This window comes from Stegostoma tigrinum, chromosome 5, assembly GCF_030684315.1.
Source record: "Stegostoma tigrinum isolate sSteTig4 chromosome 5, sSteTig4.hap1, whole genome shotgun sequence".
Classification (NCBI taxonomy): domain Eukaryota; kingdom Metazoa; phylum Chordata; class Chondrichthyes; order Orectolobiformes; family Stegostomatidae; genus Stegostoma; species Stegostoma tigrinum.
The window spans coordinates 67471542-67495493 of record NC_081358.1 but is presented as its reverse complement, the minus strand read 5'-3'; the positions used below and the strand labels follow the sequence as shown (position 1 = coordinate 67495493).

Here is a 23952-nt window from a genome sequence, read left to right as displayed (position 1 = left end):
CTGTGCATGACACAGTATTCCAATGATTGGATGCCATTTATAATTCTATTTATATACTATCACCATTTTACAACACATTTTATGAGCAGATATATAATGATAAATTGAAATATAATCTGCTTTCCTCACCAGTTTTTTCTTTTCAACTTGATCACTACATATTGAAATCAAATCTCCTTGTTGCGTCGAAAGCTAATATTACATTCAAGAAAGCCCTTTAATTTCAGTACTGAATGCCCCAAAAAGAAATGGTACAAAAGAATGAAAAATTTCATATACTTTTTGTTCACCTTGCTGTGTTTGCATGTATATGGGGGTTCAGTGGTTTCCACTGCTGCCTCACAACACCATGGACCTGGGTTCAATTCCGCCCTCAGGCTGTCTGTGTGGAGCCTTTTGTCAGGTGAAGATAAGTCAGGCACTTCACCTCACAAAGGAGCAGCACTCCAAAAGCTTGTGATTTCAAATAAATCTGTTTGACCGGTGTCATGTGACTTCTGACATAGACTGTGAGAGGTGGGTGGCAGGTGAGTGTCGGCTGTAACCCATTGTTATTTGGTTGTGCTGCATTTACAAACAAGAAGTCTCAGGACTATTCTAGAAGATCAATGGCTGCGTGAAAGGCCAACTCAAAATAAGCTATAACTGGGAGATGTTTCACATGTTCTCGATACAGAGTGCAAGTAATGCAAGTGGGCTAAGAGTCATCATGCTGTGAATATTCCAAAGAGAAATGGATTTGGCACCTCTAGTCAGGAACAGGATTGGAAAGGAAGGTTACATCAGCCACATGAGGAATAGCAGGAATATGAGGCTCTTAAAGGACGTAATCATGGAGGGCATAGGAACAGCAAGCCTGTAGAATGTTTAAGAATATGATACCCAGTGCAATGAGTGTTCAGAGAGAGATTTAAGGTCAAGGAGGTGTCAAAGTATCTATGTTTCTAAAGGCTATGTCTGTGAAGGCAGGTGGTCCCTTATCTATGTAAAATTCTGGAGAAGGAGTTGGTGCCACTGGGGTTTGATGGCCATCTACTACCTGTAATAACAGAGATGATGATGTCACTCAACATTTTCACAAAAGACTGCTGGCTGGATTTTACTGGGAACATTTGTGGAATCTCAGACAGTGGACTCCCTAATGTGGATGACAAATATTTTGTTCAAAAGGATAAAGAATATACATCAGAATTTTAATTGATCTGGCTTAGTCAGGCTGAGCAATGAATTGAGTTCATGCTATTGCACAATACCTCAGGCCCAAGGAGTTATCGACTTTATACATAGGCATCAAGGTTCTGAGAGAGTAATCAGGAGCATTTGTGAACACAAGTGTTCCATTCCCTCAATGTTCAAATTATTGGCAACTACAGGGCAGGACTTATATATTTGGTGGTGAGGTCCTGAGGAGTGATGCTGAATGAACAAACAAAGTTTGTTCATTCAGGTTCATATGCCTTGAAAGTGGAGTCCCAGTAGACAGGTTGGTGAAGAAGGTGTTTGGTATGCTTACCTTTCTTGGATAGATACTGGATAATAAGCATTATCCACTAAAGACACAGCTGCTTGCACCGGTATGGAACTACAACACCAAGAGGAAGCATACAATTGTATGAGACTACATGGATGATCAGCAAGCAGGCAACTGCCATTCTGAAAATATGATGCAAATGCATCGGCCATTCTGGAGGAACTCCCTAAAATGGCTACTCGGGGGTCTCCTGTATTGTAGTGGTGTCCTAGTGCAGCATAGAAGAGCTGAACTGGTGAGAGCTAATAATCACTAATGTGTCACCAGCTCTGACGAGGAGAATGAGGTGTTAGTGCATCTGGACTTGGCAAGCAATGGCTGTGAATTGATATGAATTGATAATGGCCACAGCATTCAAGTGAAGCATGCAGCTTCCTCATCTTCAATGGACACTCCATCACTATGTCAGAAGACCCAGAATTTGACCATTCCAAGAGCACAGTTCATTACCATAGCCCTCTACTCATAGGCCAGTGGGGGTATAAGAAGCAACGTGCTGTCTAATATGTGTTTCAACAAACGTTGTGTTACACAAAATAAAGCGTACAGAAAATAAAACATTTTGAGTCACATGTGCAACTTGCAGCTTTTGCATCACAGCTTCTACCTTGTGTTGTCCAGGTCATTGAAGCTGATGTGAAAGCAGGCTGCTGGCTACCCACTTGTTGCCTTTCCAAGACCAGGAGCTTCATGTTATCATTAAGAACTGTGGGCAGCGCTACAAAAAATTAGTGAGAAGGTTTGGCACTTGTACCCATCACTCTCCTTACTGTCTGAGCTCTACACTTGCTTCATCTTCTATGACAGGATGACCTGCTGTAACCCACCCTATCTCCGCTGCTGTCTTTGCCAGCTTATTATTACAGTAATGATGCAGACTGAATCCTGTGTCTCTGTTCTCTGGCTTTATGAATCCATTTCTTCTTGTATAACTTGGAAACCTTCTCCAAGTGGCCATTCATCCTTAGCATTTCTGATTAACTGGAATCCTAGATGTGAGGCCATTCCACAATTCATGATACGCAGAAATCCTCAGTGTTCAATCCAAGCATTAATTTGTCTTATCACCTCATGTCTCACAGCTATCATATATTCAGAGCGGACATCATGAACATCACCCACATTGGCAGATTTCACTTTGTCAGTAAATCACTTCGGACACTGAACCTATCTTCACATGACCACTCCATGCAGCTCACTTCCTTGGACCCCTCCAACCAAAACTTCACCCTCAGAACATTGAACCTTTCTCTAATTGATTGAAAGGTAAGAAGATCACCGCAAAATTAGTGCTTGTGTAGCCAAAGGACGCTCAAATAAACCCTGCATTCAGATTTTTTATTTAATTGGTAGCTTACTTAATATTGTAACTTCTTGTGTCATGAATTATTTTTTGAATACAACAGTCTTCATTGCTGCACAAGAAATCTAAGTATTGTTTTAAAAGTAATTTGAAAGCATCAAACCACAACCATTTGAATAAAGGTAAAGTACCACAGACGCTGGAATCTGAAACCAACACAGAGAATTCTAAAAAACCTCAACAGGTCTGGCAGTTTCAGAACTGGAGAAGAGTCACACTCTACTCGAAAAATTAACTCTGCTTCTCTCTCCACAGATGTTGCCAGACCTGCTGAGTTTCTCCAGTGTCCATTGTGTTTGCTTCAAGACATGACCTTTGATGAACATTCAAATTAAGGTCTGTTTAAATATCAGGAGAATAGCTTGTATGCATACTTGAGGGAAACCTGGATAAGGCCAGAAAACCCAATCTATGGACTGCGATACTTGATGGACTCATACCTATTTGATGTGATCCTGCCAGCCCATAAACCTCGTAATACTGACTAAATGATAGTAGCACTCAACTCAGCATGGTGTGCACTGTTTGACGGTGGCAATTCTCAACAGGGGTCTCAAGTTTGTATGACACAATGTGCCTAAAAGCTTCTCTATGCTAATTAAAGCTAATTTAGACTGCAGCAGGTCTTAGAACAGTTTGTCAAAGAAAGCCTGAGCAACAAGAAGAATGGAAATGGTGTAACTGGACAGACATGCCTGTCTCATAGGGTAAAATAATGCACAAACACATGTGCCAGCAGCTAATGGGCAAAGGACACACTCTGATGCATGTTCTTATTCCAATGGCACTTTTACTCACTGTATTTGCCACATTTATTTGTTACTCCAATTTGGGTAAAGTCAATAAGTTTCCCCATTGGTACACTAAGATCTACTGTGCATCTACCAACAGAGTAAGGATACCTGAGTTTTGGCCCAAAATAATCTAAAAATAATACAGTACCATCTATTCTTGGGAAATTGCTTCTCATAGATTTTAAGTTTCAGAAATGACACCTCACTTTTAACCAGCTGATCACTAATATTCTAATTACTACACGTTGTTTGGTTTTATTCAGAAGAAATTTATCAAAGGTAGAACTTTAATTGAGTAATATTTTCACAACAGCATTTATTTGTAGTATGGAAATATAACACCCATCAATTTGATTGCACATTTTATTGTTAAACATTCATTCAGATTTAAAAAGCCTGTGTTGGATGCACAGACGAAAAGCTCATGTTTATGTTGGCTTTGACGGAGTAGATAGGCAATGTTTTGATTCTGAGAAAACAGAAAATGCAGGAGAAACTCTGTAGGTCTGACAGCATCTATGGAGAGAAAATCAAGTGGACATTTTGAGTTCAGTGATGCTTCATCAGAACAGGGTCCTGCTCCTGAACCTTCTTCAAATATCGGTTCACTCGTTGTTCCTGCTCACTTTATCATATGCAACTATTCATCCTCCGTCCTCTGGAGTGCTTTCCCTTAGCACATCTGTCTGTTTTCAAAAACTTCCTAGACCCTTCTCTTTCAATCTTTTCATTGGCTTGTAAAGCATTTTGTTGTGTCTTTTTGTACATGAGCAGCACTCTAAATATGCTATCTCACCCCACATATGGGGTCAAATGTTCAAAGACTGGAAGTAGGACTGCAACATACATCAGGATCCAGTGGAAATCCTAACAAATGACCTATCTGAGGATTGCCCAGGAGGTTTCACCTTCAGAAGGCAAATCCTGTGTTCCCTACAACTGACCACCTGACCTGTCACCCCCACTGATGGCAAGACAATCATCCCTAATCTCTCGCACACCCTAAATGACACAACTAAATCCCTAATTCAACTACCCTACACCAATCCAATTACCTTTTTGACAACACAAGTATCCTTGTACCAACCTGACCCAACTAATTCCTGAACAAATTGTCCCAAGTAGACCGTCCCTCCAACCTGATCACTTGTCTAATTTCCCAAACTATTACCAACCATCGACTAGCTCACCTATGTAAGCCACTCACCTCAACTTCTCTACCCACATCAGCCATTCACCCACCTATCTACCTCACCCACCTATCTACCTCACTCATTTGCTCACCATCCACATCATCCACTTACCCATTCAATGACTGAACCTTTACAGTTTTCATAGCAGCTAGTGCCAAAAAAGGGTCTCCTGCATTGATCCTCTTCCCAGGTTTTTGTGTCAGAACTATGCTAAGGGAGTTCTTCAAGATACTGCATCAGAACTTAGATCTTTATAGATGTAACCAGGTAAGTGTGCAGTTTTCTGACTGATCAGTATTGGATCCAGTGATTCTGAAGCTGCTGAAAACATTTGAGTTGATTAAGTAATAATGGGAACTGCAGATGCGGGAGAATCCAAGATAATAAAATGCGAGGCTGGATGAACACAGCAGGCCCAGCAGCATCTCGGGAGCACAAAAGCTTTTCGTTTCGGGCCTAGACCCTTCATCAGAGAGGGGGATGGGGTGAGGGTTCTGGAATAAATAGGGATAGAGGGGGAGGCGGACCGAAGATGGAGAGAAAAGAAGATAGGTGGAGAGGAGAGTATAGGTGGGGAGGGGATAGGTCAGTCCAGGGAAGACGGACAGGTCAAGGAGATGGGATGAGGTTAGTAGGCAGGAGATGGAGGTGCGGCTTGGGGTAGGAGGAAGGGATGGGTGAGAGGAAGAACAGGTTAGGGAGGCAGAAACAGGCTGGACTGGTTTTGGGATGCAGTGGGTGGAGGAGAAGAGCTGGGCTGGTTGTGTGGCGCAGTGGGGGGAGGGGACGAACTGGGCTGGTTTTGAGATGCGGTGGGGGAAGGGGAGATTTTGAAGCTGGTGAAGTCCACATTGATACCATTGGGCTGCAGGGTTCCCAAGCAGAATATGAGTTGCTGTTCCTGCAACTTCCGGGTGGCATCATTGTGGCACTGCAGGAGGCCCATGATGGACATGTCATCTAAAGAATGGGAGGGGGAGTGGAAATGGTTTGCGACTGGGAGATGCAGTTGTTTATTGCGAACCGAGCGGAGGTGTTCTGCAAAGCGGTCCCAAGCCTCCGCTTGGTTTCCCCAATGTAGAGGAAGCCACACCGGGTACAATGGATGCAGTATACCACATTGGCCTCTTTTGTGCTCCTGAGATGCTGCTGGGCCTGCTGTGTTCATCCAGCCTCACATTTTATTATCTTGAGTTGATTACGTAACCAGTTTAACTGGCTAAACAGTGAAGTGATAAACAAGAGATAAAATTTTTCTCCGGTGAAATCATCCTGAATTACTTACTTATGCACGTCTTCAGTCTCTGATAATGACGACAACACCCCAAGCAAACATTTATGGGCATAATGTTGAATTAGGCAATAATCAAGACACTAAGGACGCCAGCTGCAAAAAGCATCCTCATGGGATAAATCATCCACTCGTTCCAGTCACTTCCTCATCTAACTGATCCATCTCCAATGAAAATTAAAATAAATTATTCCTCCAGTGTTATGATTACTGTATGTTAGTTGTAGTTACACCTATAGTAATCAATAGTGAGGTTGTAGATAGACTTTTTGTTGAGTTTGGACATATTTGTCTAGTTCCATGAGAAATTTAATGTTTTTTTTAATGTGTCTTCTTGGTGGTAATTTCCCAATAGCTGAATAAGAATCATGGAGAAAGCAGACTGAGTTCCTGATCAGATAAATAAAAGTATTTGAACCCCTTGGTGATCCAATGATGTTTAAAGTCATCTTCAACAGAACACAATGGGAATTTTTTTCCTCCAAGGGTTATTCAGATGTGAAATGCCCCATCAGAATTGCTGTGGGAAATGAGATCTATGTCATAGGAGAAATGGATAAAGATCTTTTTTTAAAAAGTAAATGGCCAGAGCAATGAAATTGTCAGACAGCAACCGTAAAAATCAATGGACTTAATAGATTTCTATATTGTTAGTTTCTAAGATTTTAAGTTATTAAAGACTTGGAGACAGATAAAGGGATGTGAAAGGTAGGTAGCAAGAATAATACTCACATAGTGTGAGAGACTAGAAGAAGAAAAAGATATCAATATATAAAAATGCTATAAAAGGGAAACAGAAACAGGAAGACAGATACAATAGAAAACCAGTAAGTCACAAATACTTTAGGAAGGGGAAGATGTGAAAAGGCATCATTCTTTGAAATGGAAGAAACAGATAGAAATTGATTTATATCTATTTGTGAGCAAAACCATGAGAAATCAATTAATGTATATGAAAAATAATAAAATTGCTTCAAGTTGACTGGCTTGCTGTTTTCAATACATGTAATAAGTGATTACAATATGCAATTTAATTTTCCTCGTACAACCAGTAAGGCCAAATAGTTTTGCCAGTTTCTCCTATTAATTTTGAAAACTACTACACTAGTCTGAAGGAAAACAAATTTGTGGATTCAACCTCGTCTTCATTTTCAGTAATTGAGAAGATTACTGCAGATCAGCCTGAATTTATTTTGTGAGTGACACCAATTGCATCTGCCTCCTTTATTCAGATAAAAAATGATTTTATTTACTACCTTGCAGTCTTACTGTTAGGAATGAAGATGATGAACGAGCAAGAAGGATGTCTCAGGAAGCTAGAGGAGAAAATCTGCCAAACTGTGAAGAAAGGTACATTATTCTTTACCAATTTCTTCTTGTACTGAAACTTATCTTCTTGTTTTGTGCTCCATATTATTGTAACATTATGAGGTGAAAATAGTTGTATTGTGTATCCACAGCAAATATTTTATGACTGTGACTCTGATACTGAAATTCTATGGTTTATCCCTGAAATTGGATCTTCAACTGAACACAGGTAACTTTTGGTGCTGAGAGGAAGTAAGTGGTAGCAATCAACTTCCTAATACACATCACCAGATATACCTCTGCAGTGATTTCAACACAAAGGTTTACCAAATGCTTCTACAATGAGAACAGAAAACATTACAATTCTTTCTCAGATGGTTATGAGTCTTTGGAGTTCTTCCTTAAAAGGCGGGGGAAGCAGAGTCTTTGAATCTTTTTAAGATAATTAATTATAATTAAGATAATTAAATGAGGGGATTAATGGTTATTGGGGTAGGCAGCATTGTGGAATGATCAGAGCAGCAAGATCGGGTCTTATTGAATGGCAAAGCAGGTTCAAAGGGCAAAACAGCCTTCTCCTGCACCCAACTCATATATTAGAATATATGTCTTTTCATGCTTGCTGGGTCATTCAGTAACACTATGGCTATTCCTCAACTTCAACTCAGTTTCCTGCCTCATCCCAATGTAGCTCCATGCACTTACAGCCTAAATAATTACCCATCCCAGCCTTGAGCATTCAAGCCCTAGCATTCATAACTCTCTAAGATAAAAAAAACCCAAAAATCCATTAAACTTTTTAATGAAAAATTTTCGACTCATGTCAGTCCATAGCTATCCCTTTAAACTGAAACAATGCTCCCAATTCAAATTAAAAGTAGAAAGAATGGTGTATGCTGTAAATCAGAATCAAAAACAGAAATTGCTGGTAAAGCTCAGCTGGTCTGACAGCATCTATGGAGAGAAATCAGAGTTAACATTTTAGGCAGAGTGACCCTACCTCACAACATTCTGAGGCAATTTATGTTTTGTCCCAGTTCTAAAATTGTCAGCTAAATAAAATAATCGCTCAACACCAATCCTCTCAGAATGGTATAGGTTTCTATGAAACCAGCTCCCATTCGTCTTAGCTCCAAGATGTGCAGGTCATGCAGCTTACTTTCTCCTAATTGGTAGGCTCTCTCATACCATGAATTGATCTAGTGAACCTTCAAAACATCTTCAATAAGACAAATATATATTTCCTTGGGTATGGAGACCAATGCTGTACATCCTACTCTAGGTATTGTCTCACCAAGTTCTGAACAGTTATGCCAAGCCTTTCATGCTCATTTTTTAAATTCCCCTGCAATAAAGAACAACATACCATTTGCCTTAGTTATTGTACCACCCTGTTTCTTGTACCTAGCCCCTGTGAACACCAACAGTTAAAAATACCCAAGTAAATAACTACATATTTTCCCAGTTTATACTTCATTTCCCACTTTCTCATCCTCTGTATTTACTCTTTGTGCCTTCCTCAAGGCTTACCTTCCAACCTCGTGTTAAATCACATTCGACTCCCCTCTTTTAAGTTAGCTCTTTAGCTAAGGCCTCATCATTGATCATTGTGGCACCTTACCAAAAACAACATGTCGAAATAAAATTGAGCCAATTATTCCTACTCTTTGTTTTCTGCCTTTTAACCAGTCCTTGGTTAAGATTATTATGTTTCTGAAGCAGAATGCTGTGGAGTGCCAGAGATGAAGACCTCCTAAAAGGCTGTTGAAGCTATGAGTTTAGCAACCATATTAAGCAAGAAGTGAGCTGAGTTAACATTTGTTTTATGGCTCTTGTGAGAAACATTAACTGAAAATGTCTGTAGTGAATGTGCAACAATTTTCCGAAAAATCCAGTAACTGTGGTAACAGCTGAACAGGAAGCTTTTGTGTGCAGAGAGGAGTGATTCTTCATTGAATTCTGACTACCTGTTAGGGTATTACTGGAAAAAAATGGAATGAATCACTATGTTTGCACTGAAATTGTTCCAATAGTGCTTGTCTACTATAGCATTGTTCCTGTTTCTCTTTTGTGATAATCTTTAATATTCTTTTGTAAAAAAGTACATTGGCTGACTTTGTGAATCTGTTCAGTGACTGACCTTCACAGTAAACAAAGAGAAGATAAAACCTATGGCCTATGAAGCCAGATTTCACTCTGGGATATGATTTGTCCAACCAACATCTTCAGTTAGAATCATAACACAGGCTTTATTAAACATAATTATTTATAAGACATGATGAGAGAATACTTGTTTCTGTAGTGTTACAGACTCAGGCTTCTGATCTGTATAATTTGATATGACTATGATATAAATCCTTTCACGCATGCTGAGTAGCTACTGTATAAGTAACAGTATATTTTACCCTTTACTGTACAAACACTCACTTAATATTAGATTCCAGTATTTTCCTAATGTTTGATGTCAGATGAAATGTATTTTTTTCTCCTTCTTCCTTTCCTGAACTGCAATGTTACTTTTGTTAATCCCTACTCCCTGGGGATCATTCAGAATTTAGTGTACTTTAGAAGATCCCAACCAGTCCATTCACGATTTCTGTAGCTTTTAGAACACTTGGATATGTGGCGTTAGGTTCAGTGGATTTGCCAACTTCCAGCCCAATTAACATCCCTGTACTTTTACCTTACCAATATGAATTACAGGTATTTCTCCTATAATATAGATAGTTGCATTCTCGTGTGACCTTGTGCGATAGAAAATTGCACTATAGAAAATCAATATAACTGTATAGTAAAAAATTCATGTTATCCAAACAGCATCCACTATTTATCAATCATGTTATAGCCAATTCGCGTTAATGAAACACGTGTTATAACAGAAATACCTGTACTGCAAAGTTTGTTTCAACTGGCACCTAATGAACTGGCACACTCAATAAACTGGAAAAAATTATATACCTCACATTCTGGATGTTTACAGTATTATCATGATTTTAAAGTAATGAGTAAAGGGTGCAAGTGAGAAGGCTCTCTGCCAGTAAGTTTTATTTAAGCAAAGTTGCATTGTTATTTAAGTGATTTCCAAGTAAAGTAAATCAGTGATGTGTATACCCCCAGTATTATGTTTCTATTACTTAATCTGTGTTTTTGCACTGAATATATGGACCTCTTGATTATCAGAATATTTGATCAACCAGCACCCTCCAGGTCTCATATGTGCCAGTTATAAAAAAGTTTGCTGAACTCTACATTTCACACAGGGGAGGCAATGGCCTAGTCGAGTTATCACTGGACTATTAAACCAGAGACCCAGATAATATTCTGGGGACCTGGGTTTGAATCTTACCACGGCGGATGGTGGAATTTGAATTCATTAAAAAAAAATCTGTAAGTAAATGTCTAACGGTGATCACAAATCCATTGTCAATTATTGGAAAATCCCCTCTGGTTCACTAATGTCCTTTAGGGAAGTAAACTGTCATCCCTACCTGGTCTGGCCTACACGTGACTCAAGACACACAGCAATGTGGTTGACTCTCAAGTGCTGTCTGAGCAATTAGGGATGGGCAATAAATGCTACCCAATGAGAAATGCTTTCTTCCCATCAATGAATAAAGAAAAAGAACTCTCATTATAGCCTGATTTTTCACTATTTCCTAGCCCTTCTGATTTTTTTTTATTTCTGTCCCAAGTTCATTTACATAACAGATAACCAAAACAATGAATATTTTTACTTTCCCCTGTTCTGAAGTCAACATAAATTACATTACTGAAGTTAGGTACAGTAGAGAAAGATGAATTGACTTACATCTGTCCTTGGGCCTCTACTGTTTGTAATTTTTATTAATGACTTGGACGAGGGAATTGAAGGATGGGTCAGCAAGTTTGCAGACGACACAAAGGTCGGAGGTGTCGTTGACAGTGTAGAGGGCTGTTGTAGGCTGCAGCGGGACATTGACAGGATGCAGAGATGGGCTGAGAGGTGGCAGATGGAGTTCAACCTGGATAAATGCGAGGTGATGCATTTTGGAAGGTCGAATTTGAAAGCTGAGTACAGGATTAAGGATAGGATTCTTGGCAGCGTGGAGGAACAGAGGGATCTTGGTGTGCAGATACATAGATCCCTTAAAATGGCCACCCAAGTGGACAGGGTTGTTAAGAAAGCATATGGTGTTTTGGCTTTCATTAACAGGGGGATTGAGTTTAAGAGTCGTGAGATCTTGTTGCAGCTCTATAAAACTTTGGTTAGACCGCACTTGGAATACTGCGTCCAGTTCTGGGCGCCCTATTATAGGAAAGATGTGGATGCTTTGGAGAGGGTTCAGAGGAGGTTTACCAGGATGCTGCCTGGACTGGAGGGCTTATCTTATGAAGAGAGGTTGACTGAGCTCGGTCTCTTTTCATTGGAGAAAAGGAGGAGGAGAGGGGACCTAATTGAGGTATACAAGATAATGAGAGGCATAGATAGAGTTGATAGCCAGAGACTATTTCCCAGGGCAGAAATGGCTAGCACGAGGGGTCATAGTTTTAAGCTGGTTGGTGGAAAGTATAGAGGGGATGTCAGAGGCAGGTTCTTTACGCAGAGAGTTGTGAGAGCATGGAATGCGTTGCCAGCAGCAGTTGTGGAAGCAAGGTCATTGGGGTCATTTAAGAGACTGCTGGACATGTATATGGTCACAGAAATTTGAGGGTGCATACATGAGGATCAATGGTCGGCACAACATTGTGGGCTGAAGGGCCTGTTCTGTGCTGTTCTGTTCTATGTTCTATGTTCTATTATTTCTAAGCTCATCTTTATTTTAAAACAGTGATGCTAGGGGTGAAAAGATTCTCAATTTGGCTGGCTCAGTTGCAGGGCTGGCCACTCTGGAGTTGCAGCAAACCAACAAAGAAAAGTAGGTGCTGCTGAGGCAGAACACCAAGATGCCTGAATGTGGATTTGTCCTTTGAGAAACCGGGCTTGCAGGGCTGCATGGTGATTGTACTGTTCCCATCTGCCCGACTCCTTTCACTTACTAAGAGGTAGATGTCAGGATTGGGTGGGGCTGTTAAAACGCCTTGATGCAATTCTAAATTAATCAGGTTTTGCTGCGTTTGGAGGTGGATTGCACCCTGATCTGCCCTGAATATTACTGAACACTGTGCAATCATCTGAGAACATCTTAACTCCTGAACTAATGATGAAGTAAATGCCATTGAATTCCAACTAAAAATCGTCAAGTCTGGACATTGCTAAATAGATATCCTGCATTGAGATGATTATCAATCAAAATGACAAACATTTTTTTTTGCGGTAAGCATGGAACCAGTCAACAAAGAGTTTACTCTGATTCCAATTTAATTTACTCTTCCTGATACCAAATAATAAAATACTGTCTTAATGTTTAATGCACTCTTTCTTACCTCGAGAAAAAAATTCTTTTGTCCACGTAATGAAGTTAGGTGATAGGTTTCCAAGGCAGAACTCAAAGTGAACATCATTAGGCAGGTTATTAGTAACTTAGGATAAAATTTTCCTATTTTTATTGATGGTATTTTGTCAAGTGAAATGCTAGGCAACTAGTTTGCCAAGGTTTGGAGAAACCTTTCTCATGCAATTTTCTGGCATCAGTGCCACTGTGCCAGGTTTAAAGCCTAGCTCCACATTACTTCAGGCAGTCCCAGCCAGGAACTGGCCCTTACACTGTGGTGCTCAAGCACTATCACTGACAACATGGCTCCGAAAACAAATTCTCTCCTTGCTTTGCAGAGGTTGTGGTAAAAGAGGTAGTGGAGAGGACAGCTGTCTTTCTTATTGCTGACTGCTCCAGGAGGCTGAGTCACCAGAATCCTCATCCTTTACAAGGAAAAAATTCTCAATCAGACAACAAAGAGCCTGGGCTCATTTGACGACGGGAGGCCCTAATTGCCAAGTTGACCCATTATATTTATTGCACTGTACTGTGTGGCTCCCCCATTAATACCAAGCAAACTCATACTTAATCTGCAAAAGCTTTTCTCCCTTTTTACATTACATTTCTTGTAATGTAAAAGAAATTACATTACATTTGTAATTAACAAATGTAATTGTTAATTACATTTACATTTCTAATTACATTTCTTCTAAATTACATTTCTAATTACATTTCTTCTCTTATGCAGGCACTGGTGGAATCCAGCAAACCTCTGCCAGAAACAGGTCAGCGCCAGAGACCTCAGCTTCCCCTCTACCTCTGAGGAGGAAGTCACTGAGAGGATAGCCCAACAAGGCTTTCACCTGTACCCTCTACCAGCTCAGAGACTTTCTCACCTTATTGAGTTGTCTATCTAGATTAGACTCAGGATCACACACTCTCATATCTCTGCAGCTGGCTAACAAAGAACACTCTAGGTTTCTGGCATTTAGATGACTGCTGAGCCCCAAGCAGATGACAATCTCATGATGTCAGTCATGAATGAACTTATAAAAGTACAGCCTCAGAAACAATAGCAGGTTTGTCAGAGGTATTCTGCCAGCTGGGTTAAAGGAAGGAGCAGTCCACCAGCTTTATGCTGTGGTGAGCATGCATCTGACTATCTCCATGGGCAGTTTGGCAATCACCATGGCGACTCAGGTCCAGCACACTCAGGGTTGACTGGATATGCACACAGAAAGCACTCCATTGCTTTAGACATAAGTACTCTCTATAAATAGCAAGGTAACAGAGGAAACAAAGGAAATTGATCTAACTGCACGTGTCTGTTCCTTCCATAGACACAGGGTGATGCTACCAGGTAGGAGAAACAATACAAAGAACGCACCTCCACCTCCACCCACCTCACCCCCATTCACAGGCTTCTATTGGGACAGTCCAGAAGTGCCTGGTTCCTCCACTCCCCTCCAATTATAAATCTTGCAACAGCTATAACTGAGGGGGCTGAGCCTGCAGCTGGGCAGGACACTCTCATAAAGCTTTGACCCTCCAGGCCCCACTCTCCCTGGGATGACAAAATCTTTAAGATCAAAAGGTTCAATTGGAGGATGTGTTCCTTCCACCCTAGCTGCAGAGTTAGGATTGCTCTTAGACATGGTTGAAGGGTAAGGAAGAAAAAAGTATCTCGTTTAAGGCACAGTTGATATGATACAGTTGATATGTGATTAAAACAACTGCATTTTTGTAAACACAGTGTGGAGCTGGAGGAACACAGCAGGTCAGGCAGCATCGGAGGAATAGGAAAGTCGGCGTTTTGGGCGGGGACTCTTCTTCAGAACTGGGCCCTGTCCCAAAGCGTCAACTTGCCTACTCCTCTGATGCTGCCTGAGCTGCTGTGTTCCTCCAGCTCAACACTGTGTTGTCTCTGACTCCAGCATCTGCAGTTCTTGTTATCTCTGAGAGCATTTTTAATAAATATGTTTTCACTTGCACTTCTAAGATGTCTGGCCGAGTGTAATTTCCTGCTGGTGGACCTTGTTCAGTTGAACCAATGTGCGACATAATTGGTCTCATTAGACACCCCAAGAATGAAAGAAGTTGTAATCTCCAGGCATTGCTCATCTCTCACAAGTAGCTAACTCTTTCACTGCAGATATCCCAACTGGGATGCTCAGGATTATAGCCGAAGTATCAATCTGGACAGCACTGAAGTTAAAGCAATGAGGAGTTTTTTTTCTTAAATTTAGAAATTGAGGATGTGGCTTACTCAGTGCAGTATTCCAAACCTCTGACCTGTTCTTGCAGCCACTGTGTTTATATTATTATTCTAGTTCAGTTTCTGGTCAGTGGTATTACCCAGCTTGATGATAGTTGGGATTCATAGATGATAACACTAATGAATATCATAGGGCAATGGTTGGAAGCTCTCTGTTAGAGATGGTCATTGCCTAGCACTTACATGGTGTAACTGTTAATTGTCACTTGTCAGTTCACGTTTCGTTATTGTCCTCATCTAGCTATATTTGGATATGGACTATTTCAGAATCTGAGGAGTCTTGATTGATACGGAAAATTATGCTGTCATTGGTGAACATCCCTACTTCCAACCTTATGTTGGAGTGAAGGTCATCGATGAAGTATCTGAAGATGATTGGAACTAGGACACTCCTGCAAAGATGTCCTGGAGCTGAGATGACTAACCTCCATCCCCTGCATCCATTTCCTTTATGTTAAGTATGACTCCAACCAGCAGAGAGTTTTTCCTGATTCCCACTGACTCCAGTTTTACAATCATTTTGCCGTGTTGTCACACTGAGTCAAATGCAGGCTTAATGTCAAGGACCGTAGTTCTCACCTCACCTCGGTAATTCAGCCCTTTTGCCCATTTTTGGACCAAGGTCATAATGAAGTCAGAAATTGAGTAGCTTTGCAGAACCCAACTCGGCACCAGTGAGCAGCTTATTGCTGATCAAATGCTTCTGTATAGCACCTTTCATCAGCTTGGTGATGATTGAGAGTAGAATGCTGGGGCAGTAGTTGTCTTGTTTGGATTTGTACTGTCTTTTGTGAAAAAGACACACCTGACCAATTTTCCACATTGTCAGTAGATGTCAGTGTTGTAACTGTACTAGAAGAGCTTGACTAGGGGCGTAGAGGTTCTGGAGCACAAGTCTTCAGTACAATTGCTGGAATATTGTCATGGCCCATAGCCTTTGCAGTATCCAATACCTGCAACTGTTTCCTGATATCATTTGAATCAAATTGGCTGAAGACAGATATCTGTGATGCTGGGGACCTCTGTAAGATGCTGAGATGGGTCATACACTTGGTACTTCTGGTTGTAGATTGCTGTGAATGCTTCATCCTTATCTTTTATACTGTTTGTGGAACATCCTTCTCCAATACCTGCAACTGTTTCTTGATATCATTTGAATCAAATTGGCTGAAGACAGATATCTGTGATGCTGGGGACCTCTGTAAGATGCTGAGATGGGTCATACACATGGTACTTCTGGTTGTAGATTGCTGTGAATGCTTCATCCTTATCTTTTATACTGTTTGTGGAACATCCTTCTCCAATGACCTGTTTAATTGCCCACCACAATTCACGATTGGTTATAGCAAGAATGCGGAGCTTAGACATGATCCATTGGTTGTGGGATCATTTAGTTCTGCCTACCACTTGCTGCTAGTGTTGCTTGGCACACAAGCAGTCCTGTTTAGTAGCTTCACCAGGTTGTCACCTCCTTTCTAGGTATGCCCTGTTGCTGCTTCTGGCATGCCCGTCTGTGCTCTTCATTAAACTAAGGTTGATCCCCCTGCTTAATGGTAATGGTTGAGTCGGGGAATATCCCAGGCCATTTGGCTTCAGATTGTATTTGAAAACAATTCTGCTTATAATGGCCCACAGCACCTCACGGATGCCCAAGCCTTGAGTTGCTAGATCTGTTTGAAGTATATCCCATTTAGCACATTGATAGTGCCACACAACACAACAATGTAAGGTATTCTCAATGTGAAGGCTTTGCATCAACAAGCACTGTACAGTCGTCATTCTTACTGATCCCGCCTTGGACAGATACATCTGCAGTCAGCAGATGATTGAGAATGAGGTCAAGTAAGTTTTTAATCTTTTTGCTTCCCTCGCCATCTGCTGCAGACCCAGTCTAGCAACAATGTCCTTTAGGACCTGAATTGCTTGGTCAGGAGTTGTGCTGCCGAACCAGTCTTGGTGATGAACATTGAAGTCTTCCACCAAGACCACATTCTGGCGCTGGCCACACTCAGTGTTTCTTCTAAGCTCAGTTCAAAGTACAATTAACAATTAACACTTCAATAGCCAAAGAGGTGAGAGGGGTGCTTGGGAGCAAGCAAATAGTTTCTTTGCCCTTGAGATCGCATGGTACTTTGCAGGTTGCGAGAGGGATACAAACTGTTTACAGAGAGATGTTTATAGATTAAATATGTGGGCAAAAGTGAGTATAATGTAGGAAAACCCGAAAGTTGTTCATTCTGGAAGGGAGAACAAAAGTTTAGAGTATTATTTAAATGGGGGAAAAACAGCAAAAAGCTGAAACCCAAAGGAATTTGAGGGTACTTGTGCATGAAATGCAGGAAGTACCCAAAGTGCAGCAGGTAATAAGAAAGGTTAATGGAATGTTGGCCCTTATTTCAAGGTGATTAGAGATTAATAGTACGGAAGTTTTAGTCCAAGTATACATGGTGCTGGTGAAACCATACCTGGAGTGCTGTGAGCAGTTTTGATCTGCTTATTTAAGAACAGATTTCATGTCATTGGAGGTAGTTCAGAGAAGGCTCATTATCATGGCCGCAGGCATGGACAGATTGTCCTATGAGCAAAGATTAAATGGGTTGGGACTGTACTCATTAAGAGATGATCTCATTGAAACATGCAGAATTCTTAAGGATCTTAATAGGGTAAATGCTGAGAAAATAGTTCACCTCATGGGTGATAACACATCGTGGAGCTGGAGGAGCACAGTAGGCCAGGCAGCATCAGAGGAATAGGAAAGTTAACATTTCAGGATGGGACCCTTCTTCAGCCCATTTCTGAAACGTTACCTTTCCCACTTCTTTGATGTTGCCTGGCCTGCAGTGTTCCTCCAGCTCCACAGCTACCTAGACTACACCTCCTCCCACCCACCTTTTTGCAAGAATGCAATCCCCTACTCCCAATTCCTTCGCCTCCAGAGTGTCTGCTCCCAAGATGGGGCATTCCACTCCGGAACATCGCAGTTGTCCTCTTATTTGAAGGACCGCAACTTCCTCTCAACCATGTCTCTTAACGTTTCCCTGCACCTCTACCCTCATATTCCCTTCCCTCAACAAACACAAGGACAGAATCCCCCTTGTCCTCGCATACCACTCCACTAACTTTCATATCTAACATATCATTCTCTGCTACTTGCGCCACCTATAATCTGATCCCACAACCGAAGGTATATTTCCCTCCACACCCCAACTGCCTTTTGTAAGGACTGCTTTCTTGATGACTTCCTTGCCCACTCCACACTCCCCATAAGCCCCACCATCCCCTGCACCTTTTCCTGCAATCGCAGGAAGTGCTACACCTGCTCCTACAACTCACCCTCAAATCCATTCAAGGGACCAAACAAACCTTTCACATCAGACAGAGGTTCACCTGCAAATCTGTCAATGTGGTCTATTGCATCTGCTACTCCCAATGTGGCTTCCTCTGCATTGTTGAGACCAAGTGGAGGCTTGGAGACCACTTTGTAGAGCACCTGTGCTCTGTTCACAACAAACAACAACGCCTTCCGGTCGCGAACGATTTCAACTTCCCCTCCCACTCCCTGGGTAACATGTCCATCCTGGGCCACCTCCAGTGTCTCAATGACACCACCCAAAAACTGGAGGTGTCGCGCCTCATATTCCACCTTGGGAGTCTAAAGCCCAACGGCCTAAATGTGGATTTTACCAATATCATTACACCCCTGGCCTCATCCCATGATCACCTCTCCCTCTCATCCCCACCTTCTTGACCTGACACAACATGTTCATCTTCTCTCCCACCTATCCGCTCCTCCTACCTCACTGACCAATCTCCACCACTCCCTACCTGCCCTCACCTATCACCATCCCACCTACCTTCCCCAGCCCCAAGCCTCCTCTCTATTTATTTCTGGGCTCCCTTCCCCCTCCCCCTTCAGAAGAAGGGTCTTGACCCGAAACGTCAACTTTCCTGCTCCTCTGATGCTGCTTGGCCTGCTGTGTTCTGCCAGCTCCATACTGTTTTATCTATAGCTATGAAGTATTGTCTTCCAGTCTTATCTATGGAACATATTTTTGAAATGCAAAATTCAGGGGACATTTTTAAGTGTGTTTCTCTGGCTACATTTACTTTCATGACACGACAAGGCGGCATTAATGTGTACACCGTAATGGTCATGATTGCTTGAGGCAATTTTTCTTATTAAGCATTATTGGATGATCAAAGTCCTGCTGATGAAGTGAAGCCAGATAGTTGGCAGTTCTGAATCATTGTAGTAAGTACTACCATAGTGACCCTTAACAGGGTCTCAAATTAGACACGGCACCTGGAGAAAACACCAGCAACTTTCTTCACCCACTTTTCTTTCAGTATCAGCTATTTTATGTGGTTATTGCACGTTTGACTTCCAGTGTTCCAACTTGATGTTCTTGTGATTGACTTGCAAGCTCCTTCTGAGACACGATTACTGCGTCCTGTCTGTCATGTTCCCTTTTATGTTGTTGGCCCCCATAGCCTTGTGATCTTTGAGCGCCTCCCTTTTTCTGTTAAATCGCTTTGTACAGTTATTAATGCCTTTCCTTTACTCCCAGAGCCCATGGCTTTGATTAGATTAGATTTGATTCCCTCCAGTGTGGAAACAGGCCCTTTGGCCCAACAAGTCCACGCTGCCCCTTGATGTGTCCCACCCAGACCCATTCCCCCTATAACCCACACACCCCTGAACACTACGGGTAATTTAACATGGCTGATCCACCTAGCCTGCACATCTTTGGACTGTGGGAGGAAACCGGAGCACCTGGAGGAAACCCACGCAGACATGGGGAAAATGTGCAAACTCCACACAGACAGTCGCCTGAGGCTGGATTCGAACCTAGGTCCCTGGCGCTGTGAGGCTGCAGTGCTAACCACTGAGTCACCGTGCCGCCCCTTTGCAAGTTCCTGAGCCTTAGCTGGCACTTTACCCTTCCCATGAGGAGGCCAAAGTGAATGTAATCAATGTGAATGTATTCCACCAGCCTCCATACCTTCCAGAACCCTCCCACAGTCTATGAGATCTCATCTTTCTATCTAGAATTGTATTATTTCATTGTAATCATTCCCTAGTGACCCAATATAACAATCAAAACTTGTACTTTGTATTTGCTTACTGGAGTTGATCATCATGAGGATGGGGGTTTACATGGACAATTTTCTTCCAGTTAGTTGTATAATTTTCCACAACCATTCATTGCTGGGCATAGCAGGACTGCAGAACTTTTATCTGATCCATTTATTACTGGATTTTTCTGACTCACTCTATATTATGTGGCCTCTAGGTGTAACATGCATATTCATTACTTGATTGGTACTGTAGTTTAGATTTGCCTAATGCTGCCCATGCCATTCTCTTGAAACTCCTTTTTGAACTTTGGTTGAGCCCTTGGGTTGGTGGTAATGATACAGTGATATGCCAGGCCATGAGGTTAATATGTTGATTGAATATAATTCTGTTACTGTTGATAGTTCACAATATCTGATCGATATGCAACTTTGAACTGGTAGGTCTGTTCTACATCTTTTGTCTTGAGCAAATTGGTAATATTGATTGAGGTGCGCGCAGTGTGAGGACAAGACTTCATCTGTACAAAGACAATGTCATAGTTATTCCTTCCAATAGTGTCAGGGACAGATACAGCTCTGACAGAGGGATTAAGTGGACAAATTCTGTTTTGTTGGTTTTCTCACAATGTGTTGCAACCCCAATGTGACAGGTGCGTCCTTCTGATGCATAATAAATGCTTGGTTAGCCAATAATAACCAGGAACAAGTTTTTTTTTTAAATACCAAGCCATCAAAAGAAAAAGCCTTTTGTAGTCATCTGGTTGCTATATACCAGGTTGTCACGCACAGGAAGTACTTAAATTTACATTTGTAATCCATTCTGTTATTTTACTGGATGCTGATTTGATTTGATTTGATTTATTATTATTATATACACTGAGGTGCAATAATATGTATTGTATAGTGTGCTAACCAAGACAGATTATACTTTACGTAAATACATCAGGGTATTAGAACAGAATACTGAATATAGTGTTTCAGCTACAGAGATATGAGCCTTCTAGATTATTTGATTTTTGAATCACTTTTTTGAGAATAATTTTTACTTTATGCTGTTTCCAATGGAACAAGACATTCAATCATAGTAATCCTTATGATCTGATGGCCAGAATTTTCTGCTTCTGTGCTCAACAACTAGGATTTTCCAATCAAACTCTTTAATGCAGACTGACAAGGACAGAAATGAAAATTTCAGTCAACAATTTTTTTTTCCTCTCTCACAGTAGCCTACTACTTCTCCAGCCTCCTCTTTGAGCACGCCAATGTCCACTCTTGCCTCTCCCTTACAGTGAGATGTCTAAAAACTCTTGCAATCTTCTTTTACATTCCTAGCCAGCTTACCCTTATGTTTCGTCTCTCTCCCCACTACCTATCCAACCCAAAACCTTTATTGCTTTATTTGTTATCTTCTGCTGGTTTTTCAGCTTCTCAGTTCTCTGGCTCCTCATTAATGCTCATCACACGGTATGCTTTTTCTTTTGCTTTGTGTTGTCCCTGACTTCCATTGTCAGACATAATTGCTGTATATCTCCCTTAGTATGTTTCTTCTTCCTTGGGATGAATTTCTACTGTGCCACCTGAATTACCCCCAGAAACTCCTGTTCCACTGTCTTCCCTGCTAGGGTCTCCTTCCAATCAACTCTGGCCATCTTCTCCCCCATGTCTTTACTCTGATTAAAGGTGCTCCCTTCCAACTACAAGGTGAATTCTGTGAAATTTATGGTTACTACTCCCTAAGTGTTCCTTCACCTTAAATTCCCTAATCAAGTCTGCCTCATTACACATCATCAAATCTAGAATTGCTTGTTCCTTGATTGGCTGTATCACAAGTTGCTCCAGAACAGTCTGATCAATATTCGACAAATTCCTTTTCTTGACATCCACTACCAATCTGATTTCCTCAGTCCACCTACACGTTGAAGTCTCTCATGATTATTGTAATGATGCCTTTCTTACATGTCTTTTTGATTTCCTGATTTATTTTCTTCCCTGACTACTGTTATAAGGCCTACATATAACTCCCAACAGGGACTTTTCTCCTTTGCAGTTCTTCAACTCTACCCACACAGATTTTACACCCTCTCACTCTATATCACTTCTTGCTGTCGATTTAATTTTATTCCTTTTTAACAAGGCAACCCCATCCCCTATGCCCATCTGCCTATCATTTTGATAGGATATGTAACCTTGGATATTTAGTTCCTAGCCCTGATCTCCTTGCAGCCAAATCTCTGTGATATCTACAACATCAAACCATCAATTTCAATCTGTGTTACAAACTGATTTATCTTGTTTTGTATATTGTGTGCAACACCGTCAGTTCTCCGTTGACTACTCCACTTTTCATAGTTGTCCCCTTATCTACTCTGCCTGAAGCTAGATTCCTGAACCTTTCCATTCTCTCTATCCTGCTACTTGTTCTAGAAACTTTAATATATTCTGTTGAACCCTACTCCACTTTAACTCTTTATGTAATATACTATGCAACTGAACCCACTCCCCCACTATTTAATTTAAAGCTTTATCCATAATCCTAGTTATGCAGATTATCAGGTCTCTGGTCCCAGGATGATTCAAGTGGAACCTATCCCATTGGAATGGCTCCCATCCTTGCCAATATCCCTTGAATTCAAACCCACTCTTCCCATACCAATCACTGAGCCACACATTTACTTCTTGCCAATTTGCTTGTGGCTTAGGTAGTAATCCAGAGATTAATACCTTTTTGGCTCTGCTTTTTAATTTATCCCCAGCTGCTCATATTTGCTCAGCAGAACTTTTTACTTCTTTCTACCTATATCGTTGGTACCTACATGGACCATCTACCATCCAACTTACCCAATACTGATCAGAACACAGGACAGAGGTGATGGGATAAAATAAAAGCCAATCATGTAATGTTCTCAGCATCTCTTGTGGACTGAACTATATAAAAATAATCTCATTTATTTCTGCATTTACTACATTCACCTTTCTTCAAGTATATACTACCTTATAAGAACAAACATTTCATCGAGTGCTCAGTTGCTTATAACAATAACCATTAAAGTTAATTTCTGCTCCCACTTCAAAGTGCCTATAATCATTTGGAGCTGTCAACTAAACTATGAAATATTAGACAACTCTTTTGATAATTAATGGTGCTGAAATCAGTCATATAACTGTAATGCAGTAATGGAAACCCTCAGGCATATCTCAACAAAGTGAAAAAGCAAACAAAAGTATTTTAACACTCCATATTTTTTCAAAGTTTTGAAGGGCAGGACAGCTTAACAACTATACACTTGCTTTTGACAGATATACTTTAAATATTTAACACTTTATTTCTGCAAGTCTGTTGGCAGTTGGATTGCAATTCATGAAGTTGAGATGACTAGTTGGAATATGGAATTTAAACATTAGAAGTGTCATGTGTGGACTTGTATTGACATTAATTAGCACTCCCCAAAATGTTTTCCATTCCTGAAAACTGCTATGACCCTAGACTTGAGAAAACATGGGAGGTGTGGAAACTTGTGATGGTGAGATTAGGGAAGGAGGTGAGAGTGGGTGAAAGGATAGGCGCTGGACGTGTTGCTGTTGAAGGTGGGAAGTTGTTAAAGCCACACGTTAACAAACATGTTTCCACTGGATTTTACAAGACAATAGTAATGCCTTGAGGATTGGCCAGCTAGGTCACAGCAGCTATTGATAAAGGCTATAAGAATTTAAAACAGCTGACAGCA

The 23952-nt window shown here is 41.1% G+C and overlaps 1 protein-coding gene across 10 annotated transcripts in view; it reads left to right on the top strand.

Moving 5' to 3' along the window:
• Nucleotides 1-23952, top strand: part of LOC125451881 (regulator of G-protein signaling 20-like) — a 227178-nt gene that overhangs the window by 182223 nt on the left and 21003 nt on the right. For 9 of the 10 annotated variants that reach the window (XM_048529596.2, XM_059646349.1, XM_048529593.2 and 6 more), the window contains exon 3: nucleotides 7436-7522. In XM_048529596.2, the coding sequence (XP_048385553.2) occupies nucleotides 7436-7522 (87 nt within the window). The remainder of the gene's footprint in view (nucleotides 1-7435; nucleotides 7523-23952) is intronic. The other variant, XM_059646346.1, reaches the window with a different exon arrangement.